At 38.2% G+C, this 12,682-nt stretch overlaps 1 protein-coding gene across 1 annotated transcript in view; it reads left to right on the top strand.

The window, feature by feature from the left end:
* The window catches only part of LOC140459619 (phosphatidylethanolamine-binding protein 4), a 461,051-nt gene that overhangs the window by 14,134 nt on the left and 434,235 nt on the right, over positions 1-12,682 (top strand). Inside the window, exons 2-3 of the mRNA XM_072553909.1 lie at positions 1,180-1,308; positions 5,934-6,066. Of these exons, the coding sequence (XP_072410010.1) occupies positions 1,180-1,308; positions 5,934-6,066 (262 nt within the window). The remainder of the gene's footprint in view (positions 1-1,179; positions 1,309-5,933; positions 6,067-12,682) is intronic.

Here is a 12,682-nt window from a genome sequence, read left to right as displayed (position 1 = left end):
ACTGGGTTTGGAAGGTGCCAGAAACTGTTATCAAACACAAAGTCAAAGTTACTATAGATCCAAGTATTGCAGATCTGAAATATATTCAGAACTTGTTTGAAATACCAGTAGGTCAAGCAGCATTTGTGCAGAGACATAGCATAAACATTCCATATTGGTGACCTTTTGTATGAAAAGTCAGTTGAGATTTAAAGCCAAGTTTCGTGGTGCAGGGAAGAAAACACCCTAAAGTAGACTTTGAATGAGTGATGTGAGGGAAAGATTAAATGACGCAAGATTTATAAAGATGGAAAAAGGTGATGGTAATAGAATAAGTCAAGAGACAAACAGTGGATCAAAATGGGTATAAAATGATAACAGGAGAACAGCATGTTGTTTGTGAAATATTGGGATCCCTGGTTGTGTCCTGAAAATGTTGAACTTGATCATGAGTCGAAATAAAAACCAAATGAACTGCAGATGCTGGAAATCAGAAACAAAAACAGCAATTGCTGGAAAAGCTCAGCAGGTCTGGCAGCGTCTGTGAACAGAAATCAACGTGAGTATTTCAGGTCCAGTGATCCTCTACTATTCAGTTTTGAAGGAGGGTGACTGAAATTAAAACCTTAACTCTAATTTCTCTCCACAGGTGCTGCCAGACCTGCTGAGCTTTTCCAGCAATTTCAACTTTAGATCTTGAATCAACTGGGTTATAAAGTGATGGAAGAAATGACACAAATTAAACCTGAGAAATCTTTGCCAATGTGCCTGTCCCCAATTACATTGGCTCACAGCTCTGTCCAATAAACATCAAGCAAGTTGGTGGATTGATGGGAGTTGTTAGAATTTGAAACTTACCACGCTATTAATTCGGGAGTGCGACAAAGTGGGACTTGACCAGATTAACACTCAACTTGTCTGAAGTGAGAAAACCAGTTTTGTAAAAGTAATGCGGGGTAAGTAAAGTCTAAAACATTTTTGGGTCTGTTGACAAGAAAACTTTTTTTTCTTTCTGAAATCTAGTATGTTCTGAAAGAAAGCTGTAAGCATGATCTGAATATGTAATTTCCTGTCAAATTTAGAACTGCACTTTCAGATTGTACATGTCTAGACTTCATGTTTCCATGTGTTAAAGAGTCTTTCATGCATAATGTTTGACAGGCACTTGAGGAATAAGTATAGATTTTCTTTTTTTTTCAGCATGAAGTGGCCTGTGATTCTTCTGTTGGTTGGACTGGACATTGTCTATTATCAAAGAGTTGCTTCTTTGATGAATGACGAAGAAACTATGTGTATTATTGAAAAAATGAGTGACAACAGCATTTGCAGGCAAGTAAGATCAAAAATATGATTGAGTAACTCCAGTCTTAGCATGTGATCAGCTGATGAAATGAGCTTCCACTCAGAATGTTACAATGTGGTACAGGCCCTTCGGCCCTCTTCTTTGAGACATTGTAAATCACAACTGGGAAAAGCAGTTGGTTGAAACTCGTACTCACACAGCTCATAGTCATGTTACACTGGTGATATTCTGATTGAAAGAGACATTTTTAACATTGTTAGAGATTTGGCTGAAAAGCAAGTGAAGTTTAATACGTTGTAGTACGTGCTGTTCACAATTAGCCCAATGTCTACCTTTTGTCATTGTTTTTTACTTCGATGTTCATTTGTTTGTGTATCCTCTGGAGTGATTTATCTTTATTCCTGTGATTATTTGAATGTGGAAAAACAATGCCTGTCAGGAATAAATCAAGTGAGGAGTCCGTATCAAAGATCTTTGTCTCACACTGGACAGTTCAACAATTGAAACACTTGGTGAATGATCAATAATGAATATTATAAATTGGAATGATACACAGATGATAATTACAGAAGAATAGATAAGGTAAAGAAACTGCATCATCCACTTGTATAAGCATCATCCGCTTGTTAAAATTGAAGAAGTGTTCATTCAGGTAAGTTCTTTTGCTCCTGTTTGATTTCATGAAGGCCAAGGAAGCTGACTTTTTGACATTCTGTGAGGTCTGATGTAATCTTCTGCAGACCATGATTAAGTTTGCAGAAATATCTTATTGACTCTTCGGCCAACTTATTCCTGTTTGCCATTTTATGCATATCAATGTACTGGAACAGTCAGCATCCAGGAATATCCTAGAACAGTTACCAGAAGCTGACAGAGTCATTCTACACTCAACAATGAGAGACAGGGCTTCACAATATAATTGAAGTGTATGCATCATGTTAAGCAATTAACTGAAGCACACACAAGAGTGGTGCGAAGGATAATAAGGTGATAATTGAATATAGGAGCAAGAGTCGGCCATTCATCCTTTTCATCATTCAGTGAGATCATGGCTGATCTGCAACTTAACGCCAAATATCTGCCTGTGGTCCATATCCCTTAATACCTTAATAAAAAAGTCTTCTCTCTCAGTTTTAAAAGGAACAACTGATGCAGCATCGACTACCCTTTGTCAAAGAGAGTTTTAAGCCTCTACTACACTTTGTGTTGAAGTACTTCCTAACATCTCTTTTGAACAGCCTGACCCTAATTCTCAGACGATGTCCCCTAGTTCCAAAATCTCTGCAAAGTGGCAATAATAGGCAAGCTAAAGCTCTAAAAATTGTTTTTTCTGCAGAGCATTAGATTGAAAGTAAAGTCTCTTCGCAGAGTGAGAAGGACGGCTTCTGTGAGATGCAGTGAACTGTTTGAATAGACTGAACCTGAACTTTGCAGTGAATAAGACGTGCACCTGCACAAACACACGTGGGGCAGAGATATCATCATAAATTACTGCACTTGCAAGATCATTATACTTGTTTGTCATAGTGCAAAACCTATGGATTTGTACATTTTGTAACAGATTACTGTTTCTCAGTCTTGTTGAAGACATTGTTATGGATAAGTTATTATTTCTAAGTATTGTGCATAATTTGTGCTTTAGATTTTCAGTTGGTCTATGAGACAAGTAAATTATAAATTATAATTTTGAAATGATCTGTGAAGGATTTGGATATAGCATAATGGTTCTGATTGTACTGGTACTTTTAATGTTTAGTGAAATTATAGTTTTGGAAAAATACAGGTCATATAATTGTGTGTTTGACAGTAGAATTCCTTATAAATGGTGAGCACCAACTATCAATGAACTTGGATTATATAAATTTTGGGTAGATGAGACAAAAGAAAGAAAATTATGACTTTTATGACTCTCTAAAAAGGACCCAGAGCTTTTCTCTTCATGAACCTTCAAATCTCATGTCTCTTTCTTACTTTTGTGCTACTTTTATATTTCTCATTTGGAAGCAGCTATCAAATTTTTTTGCTATATCTTAACGGTTACTGTCTCCCTGTTGAATTTAAAAAAAAACTGTCATTACTGATCATGGCATACCTCTTCATAACCTGAGTATCTGTGTTAGATGTTTCTTCAGTATCCCGAACAATCGTAAAACCTTCTTCAATTCTTCAATTGTTGTTCACGACAGCAACTTCCCCACACAACGTACCCTCCTTGTTAAGATCTTAGTGAAGTTTTCTTCAATGTTTGTAGATTCTTTACTGACCTTTGTAGAGCAAACACTTTACCCATCGGTATATGTGTCTTTGAGCATGTGTCCTGGAAGTCCATGCAGTCCATGTCAATAGCATTGCCCTTACCAACTGTTATTTCTTCAAAGAAAAATCCAGCAATTTAGTCAAAATATGATTTTTCATAAGGTTTGTTCATTTCTCATGAATTTTCATGCATGTTTTCTTTGACCCATGTTTTGCCCAAGGAAATATTCATTTTGTATTGAATGAATGTTTCCAGAAGTCTCCCAGCCCGCCCATTCGAAGTACTGTTCACAGCAGCCTTTCGGAAATCAATGATGTTTTCATTTGAAGGTTTCTGATTATCACTTTCACGGCAGTCATGTTCCTCGCTGTCCCCTTGTTTTGTTATTTTGGCACACGATTGGGTGATGATGCCACATTAAATGCTGAGCTAATTAACTCACCGTGTCTCAGTGACAACAACATCAGCAAAGGTAATTCCTGTGTTCTTGCAGTCTCAACCTTGAAGTGGATAGTGGTCCTTCCTTTAGCATTTCATTGGAAGTTGCTGTCCTGTCCACTTAAACACGAACTATTCCATGATGTAGTTTGTGTTTCAACGACTGTGAGCCTGTAGTACCTAATTTGTGCCACAGGGTGGTACAGATGTGCTTTGTATTTTTTTCATTCTCAATTGCACCTCTGGCATTTGCTATAACTAAGACAAAGGAGACTTTTGTTTGCAGTTGAATTTTTTTGAGACTCTGAATTTGCTGTAATAAAAGATTGATTAGTTCCATATTTCCACTCTCGGTAAAACCTGAACCTTGACTTTGGGTTCTGCCTCCATGATTAATTCAAAACAATATCTTTTTGTTTCTCTGGAGTGGCTTTCAAGGATCAATAGAGTTTGGTCCACTGATAAAGAATTAACTAAATATAGATATGGCTCCTAATAACAACAAAGGTTTTGCTATTTCACTCTGTCACCATCTTACCATTCTTTTCTGTCTTGTAATTACAGTGTGCAGTTGTTCTTAAGTATCAGATACAGCCGTCACATGTTTTATCCTTGCCCTGCAATGGCATCTTGTGTAACAAGTAAAAGCATTGTATAAATAGAACATGTTACATGTAACATAATGTGTATATGCATCTGTTTGAGACAGCAATATAATTCACAAACCGGAAGGAGATGAATGACTGGTGATTTCCCATTTGATATTATTGTCAGAGGATAAGAAGCTAGTCAGTCCATGAGAAGAGTTCCCCACTCTTCTGCAAGCGATACTGGAGTTCTTTAACTTTCACTTAAATAAATTGATGGGATTGAAGATGACTTTTCCAGAAGTTCAATAGTTTTGACAGCTAAACATTGTGAAACACCACTGCGTTGCATGTATAATGTGCCTTTAATGTGTTAAAACTGCTCAAGGTACTTCAGGGGAATATTATAAGGCAAGATTTGACAGTGTGACATAAGGGTATATGTGACCAATTGATTTAAATCTTTACTGAAAAGTTAGATTTTTGAGGGACGTTATGAAGGAAGAAGGAGCAAAAGGCCTGGTGAGATGTAGGGAGGGAATTCCAGAGATTGTGACTGTGGCAGCGCAAAGTCTTTCAGGTAATACTTAAGAGACAAGCATGAGATGATCTCAGAGACCTCTGAGGATTGTGGGGCAGGGGTAACTTGTACAGCAAGGGACAGCTTTTTGATTTGAAAATAAAAGGCTGCGAATGTTCAAATGGAAATGTTGCCAAACCAGGGTCTGGTCAGAGACAAAAAAACAGGGCTGTTTGAAACTCTGCTACTTAGGACACAGGCAACAGACAGAGGTTTGAATATTGGAATTCTTTTGAAGGTATTACACAAGAATATTCAATGAGACAATACACTTAAATCTTGATGTGAGCTTTGAACTTAGCACAGTCAAGGGCAATTTTTGTCATGCTTTTGATGATCTGAGCAGGAACATTGGAACCCTTGGCAAGGTGTTTTACATTTTCACTTGCTGAAGACCAAATTCGATTTGTGTTGTTCCTAGTGTTCCACATTTAGTTTGGTACTGTTATGGCAAACCTCTGGGGCAGATAGATCATGAACCTGGCCCTACTGGCCTAGAGGTAGGAACCCATTTCCACTGGTAGTTATAATGAACAAAGTTATCACATGCAAAAACAGAAATTGCTGTGACAGGTCAGCAGGTCTGGCATTATCTGTGGAGGGAAATCAGAATGAACCTTACAGGTCCAGTGACCCTTCCTCAGATATGGGAGAATCTCTGAGACAGGAGAGTTTATAAAAATAGAAGTTGGGATTTTTTCATCATTTGAAATAAAACCTTTTGAGAATTTTAAAATTCTGCACTTTCCCTTCTGCTGGTGATAATTAAAATATTTTGTTTATTTTTAGAGGGGAGCTCATTGTGATTTATCCAGATTTGGGAAATGCAGCCTGCACTGTCATCCCAAGATGCCGTCAGTTTCGAAGACTGCTGAGTAAAGAATGGGGAGAACCACGTGTAAAATTTGTTCAAGCTAACAAGGTATCACATAAACATGACTTGTAGTGCTGTTATGACTTTTGGTACAAATAGCTACAGCAATATGAGAGGCATCAGAAGGAATTCGAGGTAACACTATTAGAATTGAATAAATGAGGCATAAGGGAGGAGCTGGGCAGAATTGACTGAGAGGAGCCCAGCAAGAAAGATAGTGGAACAGTAATGGCAGGAGTTTCTGGGATTACATCAGGAGACACAGCAAAAATTCATCCCTAGGAGAAAGAAGCATGGTACAGGGAGGATGAAGCAACTATGGCTGACGGGGATTGCAAAAAAGCAAAAGAGAAAGCATATAACGTGGCGAAGAGCAGTGGGAAACTAGAGGATTGGGAAGCTTATAAAGACCAACAGAGGGCAATAAAAAATGAAATAAGGAGGGCGAAGATTAAATATGAGGGTACACTAGTCAGTAATATAAAGGAAGACTGTAAGAGTCTCTTTATGGATATATAAAAGGCAAAAGTGGACATTGGGCCGTTGGAGAGATAGTATTGAGGAACAAAGAATTGGTGGATTAACTGAATAATTACTTCACGCCAGTCTTCATGGTGGAAGACATGAGTAATATCCTAAAAATTCAGGACAGTGAGGGAGCAGAGCTGAGTATGGTCGCAATCGCCAAGGAGAAGGTGTTAGAAAAACTGAATGGCCTGAAGATGGATAAATAACCTCGACCAGATGGACAACACTGCACAGTTCTAAAGTAGATAGTCGAAGAGAAGGTGCAAGCATGCGTAGAAGATTGGCTGTCTCTCAGAAAGCAGTGAGTGGGGACACAAGGGTCTTTCTCAGGATGGCAGTCAGTGACCAGTGGTGTTCCGCAAGGGTCAGTATTGGGACCACACCTTTTCACTTTATAAATTAATAATCTATGTGAAGGAACTGAGGGCAATCTGGCTGAGTTTGCAGATGATACAAAGATAGATAGAGGGGCAGGTAGAATTGAGGAGGATGGGAGGCTGCAGAAGGATTTGTACAGGTTAAGAGAGTGGGCAAAGAACTGGTAGACGGAGTACATCTTGGGAAAGTGAGGTCATGCACTTCGAAGAATAGAAGCATGGACTATTTTCTAAATGGGGTGAAAATTCTGAAGTGTCGAGACTTGGGAATTCTAGTCTTGGATTCTCACAAGATAAATTTGCATGTTGAGTCAATAGTTAGGAAGGCAAATGCAATGTTGGCATTTATTTTGAGAGGACTTCAATATGAAAGCAGGAATGTATCTCTGAAGCTTTAAAAGTCTCTGGTCAAACCAGATTTGGAGAATTGTGCGCAGTTTTGGGCCCCTATCTCAGGAAGGATGTACTGGCCCTCGAACGGGTTTGGAGGATGTTCACGAGAATGGACCCAGGCATGAAAAGCTTAACATGTGAGGACCTGGGGACTATACTCGATGAAGTTCAGAAGGATGAGGGGGGATCGAATTGAAACTTACAGAATACTGAATTGCCTGGACAGAGTGGATGTTATGAAGATGTTTCCATTGATAGGAGAGATTAGGACTCAAGGGCACATCCTTAGAGTGAAGGAAGACCTTTTAGCCTGGAGATGAGGAGAAACATCTTCAGCCAGAGAGTGGTGAATCGATGGAATTCACTGCCATAGAAGCTTTTCAGCCGTGATTGAATGGCAGAGCAGACTTGATGTGCTGAATGGTCTGATTTCTGCTCCTGTGTCTTATGGTTTTATGTTTTCAAGGGCTATCCTGTTAATGACCTATCTCTAACATTTTTTCAGGTGAGAAGAGAAAAGTGGAAAATGAATAGCAGGAATTGTAGAATAACACTAAAGTTTGCTGTACTTCGAATAGATAACCCTTTAGAATAGGGAGTTATTACAGTTCAATGACACAGATTCTAATTTACAGTAAGCTCTATATTGTACCACAGAGTGGTGCAATTGTCTTTAGAGTGTGCAGGAATTGGTTTCTCTTTGTCTACCTGCAGTGACATGTGAAATATGTGTTGTGACAACTGTATTTCATTCCTTCCATTTTGGATAAAATTTAATTCATACTGTATGAAACCAATTACAAATAGCATATAATTGAATTTCAGGCCCAGTGCCACGTTTCAGGATTGAATTTGCTGACAGTTATCCTTAGTGGTCTACTTTTGGGAGTAGAGGGAAAAGAATAAAAGGGGACCTGAGGGGCAACTTTTTTACAGAGGGTGATATGCAAATGGAATGAACTGCCAGTAGAAGTGGCTGAGGTGGGTACATTAACATTAACAACATTAACATTTATAAGGCGTTTGGACAAATACATGGACAAGAAAGGATTAGAAGGACATGGGCCAAGTGCAGGGGAATGGGGTTAGCGTGGGTGGGCGTTTTGGTTGGCATGGACCAATTTGGGTCAAAAGGCCTGTCTCCGTGTTGTAGGACTAAATGTCTCTCCATAACTCTCTTCAACCATATTGATGATACATCTCCGAGTTAAAAGTCGTGGATTGAGCTGAAATTTGAGCAAGGTTTGATGCAAGAATCAATCCGGGTCAGAGGCTACGCACAGAGGGCAATCACAGTTGGTTGCAATCTTGCTGGGATGTGATATGCAGCTTGGTACTCGGGAGTTAAGAGCATGAGGTTATGAGGCTGAAGAATTTGGTCTCAGAATTAAGGCTGGAGGTGATGGCAAGTTTGGACTGAACCAGTGTTGGGTGAAAGCTGCAAATCTTGTCTTGGATTGAGTGTTGAACTGAATTCCAGGCTCAAACTGAGGTTTCTTGCTGCATTGAAATGGTCCTCGAGTTACAGAGTTGACTTAAGATTCATTCCGTGCAATTGAAGGATGAGCACAACTTTGAACCTACACTTGTAAGGATTTGTAAGAATATGAACACATCTCTGAACTCGATATTGTAGCTGATCTTTTCTTCTGGATTTATCCATTTAAAGCTGTCCCCTGGGGTTTGGGAATCACCTAATTGTCATGATATGATCAATATCAATGGTAAGTCAATTCAAAGAAAGTGGACAGGCTGAAGCATGTACTTAATTATTTGTGTTCTAGAACACTAACAATGATCAGCTAGAATTTATGTTCTGTTAACCCTCAAGTGATATGCATGGACCAGATTAGATTTAATAGCTGCTTAAGCCTATTTTCTTCCCCTTGATATTTTTAAGCAATTAAGTAATGATTTGATGGTAAATGGACCAGAGAGTGAGATTACAGGGGAAATAATGTAACAGTAGATGGCAATAGAACAATTGAGTTTCACTCAGGGTTCCTGTGAACAGTGACGTGATTTCTATGTAATTCACACCTTGCCATGGGTTCTCTGGAGTGTGCTGAACGTAGATTTTCTTCACTAATCACTTGCAGGTTGTTATTCAAAAAACATGTCAGAAGAATATGGCAATCGTGTATCATGGAAATTAAAAATATAAGGCTTAGAGCACTTCCAAGTCAGCTGCAGGGAAAAAAAAGGTCGTGACATTGCTTGTCTTATGAATTATCATGTAAATCAGGTAGTGATTTTTAGAACTTTAAACTCTGATTCAAATTACTGTGTAAGTTTGATTCTGAAAATTTGTGATACCATCTGAATATAGTAATTAAATTAATGTGTTACAATCATTTGTAATAATCCATTATTCTGTTAATAACAAACACATTTTAGACTGAAGCTCCAAATGAAATTGTTTTTGGACCCCTGCAGTTGTGTTCTGGCATTTTTAAATGACTGTTTTATGGGATATATTTTAACTCCTTATTCAGCATTTTGTGTTGAATGCTTCAGAAGTGCAATGTTTAACACTGAATGTGGAATCACAGATAGGTTTTAATTAAATCTTTGCTGTTTTGCTGGTTTGTATTGTTCTCTGTCTGTTCATCTGTCCTTGAAGAAGATTATTGAACTGATATGTGAAGGCAAACGTTGTTTGTGAAGAAAGTTGCATGAACTGGATGGAGTGCCTCTGTTTAGTTACCAGAATCAATTTTTACACTTAATGATTTTACTTGCAACTTCATTCCATTTCTTAATGGTTGCATAATAACATTTTGATGGCCAATAAAAATAAGCATATTTCCTGTTGTGGCAGTTTGATACCACTGCTAACGGATCTCAGATAACACAAAATCACGCAGTCAAATATGAGTCATGTCATAATTGCTACTTTATTTAATAAGGATGAAGGATTTGTTGAAGAAGTTAACAGAACAGGGTTGTTTTGTATTTGAAGTACATGTCGCCATATTTGCTTATTTCAGTTTTGTTCAGTTTTCCAGTTTTGCTGAGAAATCCTGTTGTGGGGAAGGCAAACAATGTTTTGTGAAGGGAGATATCCTGGCGAATATGTTTTTGAGAGAAAATCGTGATTTTAATGCTCATGGGAAGCCTGGACAAGAATACTTTGTAAATATTTTGTCTAGTCTTCAGTTTCATCATATGAGGCAACTGCAATAAGTACCTGGACATAAAAGTGTTTGGTTGTGACAAATCTGCAACACTTCAATCAATAAAGTACAGAGAATTGTACAATTTAATGCAGTGTTTAGTTATTTGCAGTTGCGTGAATAAAGCTGTATCACGTTGCTGCTCTTAAATTTATCAATAAATACCAAATAATGAACAGGGAAAGAAACAATCCATTCTCATCCTGGATTGTGAGTTCATGAAAGATTGCAAAATTGTGGCTATGCACATGTATTTAAATTTCTGACAAAATTGAACCCAGGAATGTAATTTTGAGCACATTGTTGGAGCAATTTCCAGATTGTGCTCAAAGCAGAGACTGCCTAAACATGTTGTCAAAAAATGTGTTGAACTCTTTGGGCAAGTGTTTTTTTTGACTAAATTGAAAGATTGCCAAGTAACCATTTTTAGTTGTATTTTAGAATCTTTGTCATCTCCTCAAATGTTGGGACAAAGCATCTTTTTTGCTTTATGTGACCAGTGCTCTGGCTTTATGTACAATTTGTTTCATCAGGTACGAATGCTCAAGCTTGGAAGTTAGTTGTTTTAGGAAAACACAAAACTGAAGTATCCGTGGCGCTCGAAAAATGTAAATTGATGTTAATTCAGCTGGGGGTATGCTGGGGAATAACAAAATATATTTTCTCACTTCTTCCAATTTATTTTCGTTCATTTCCCTGAACTTGTGTCATCAAAGTAGCTGAACTTGGTTGATGGAAAACTGCTGCACAAAGAGGTAAGTTAGCTGAGTGAGAACGTTGGGCAACAGATGTACTTTTTATTGTGAAAATGTGCTATTTGCCTATGGAGCCAACATGTCCATGTGTTTTCCAGGACGTCGCCAAGGAGGTTATTCTTTGTGTGAGGTTGAACATTTAATGTTGATAAACTGTTGAATTGTGCAGAGATTTACTAGTAAAGACTAATGATTTTCTCACCAAATGTCCGACCAAAATTACACTTTCCTGCATGAATCATGGGACAATGATTTTCCTTCATATTTTCTCTAGCACAGGAAAAATCATGTTAAACTGATATATTTCATTGAGGTGGCCAAATATTCAGTACCTTTGTTACTTAACAGTGCCAGCAGCATAACAGAGCTGTCCAATGTTATAATGGTGAGTTCCCAATTATTCTGGATTTATTCCAGACCTCATAGAGCTCTGAGGTGCTTGAGTGCATGAATTGTAAGAAATTAGTATGCCATTGAAACAAGTTGCAAGGAAAGGTCATGGAATGTCATCATTTATTGCAAAAAGGAGTTGAATAGAAAAGTCAGTATATTATGCTTGAATTATAGTACGCCCAGCAAGTCCACATCTGGAGTACTGTGAATACAAGTGGTCTTAAGGCTTAATGTACTACTTGATGTATTTCAGAGGACGTTTACTGTATAATGATTGGAATGGGTGGGTTGTCTGTGGAGAAAAGGTTGTATGGACGAGGCTTGTATCTCGTAGAGTTTTGAAGAGTAAGAAGTGAGTTGATTGAATCATAAAAGGTCCTGGGGAGTCTTGATCTTTTTTCTCTGAGAATCTAGAATGAGTAGAACACTCAATATCCCCGTGCTGCAGAATGTTGGGTTTCTCTTCCTGTGGGTCGCCATATGTGATGGAGTTGGAATGAGAGTGTTTGAAGCTCTGGGCTATTTTATTTAACTTTATTTTTATTTATTCACAGGTTGGGCCAGCATTTATTACTCATCCCGAATTGTCATGAGGGCAGTTAAATTTTGATATTACTGTAGGTCTTGAGTTGGCCAAACCAGATAAGAACATTTTCAGAACACGATGTGTTTTTCATGGTAATTGAAGTGCTTTCATGGTCATCATGGGACTCTTATTTTCAGACTTTCATTGGATTCACATTCCATCATCACAAAATATTCAGCACCATTTAAGACTCCTGAGTTACTGGAGCAGTCCACGTTTAAATGCAACAAGGACTTGGGCTGCACAATGGTGAGTGATGTTCATGCAGTGACCAACTGGAATAGGAGATAATCTATGTTCTGTGTCATTCAGTGGCATTAGTGTCACTGAATCCCCCATCTCAAAATCTGAGATATGACCATTGACCAGAAATTCAAGTGGACTCACCATATCAAGACAGTGGTTACAAGAGGAGGTCCGAGGCTGTAAAACTTCAGCAGATAACTTGCTAAAGCC

Source organism: Chiloscyllium punctatum, chromosome 35, assembly GCF_047496795.1.
Source record: "Chiloscyllium punctatum isolate Juve2018m chromosome 35, sChiPun1.3, whole genome shotgun sequence".
In the NCBI taxonomy this organism is placed as follows: Eukaryota; Metazoa; Chordata; class Chondrichthyes; order Orectolobiformes; family Hemiscylliidae; genus Chiloscyllium; species Chiloscyllium punctatum.
Note: the sequence above shows the minus strand (reverse complement) of the source record. Positions and strands in the feature narration are given on the sequence as shown.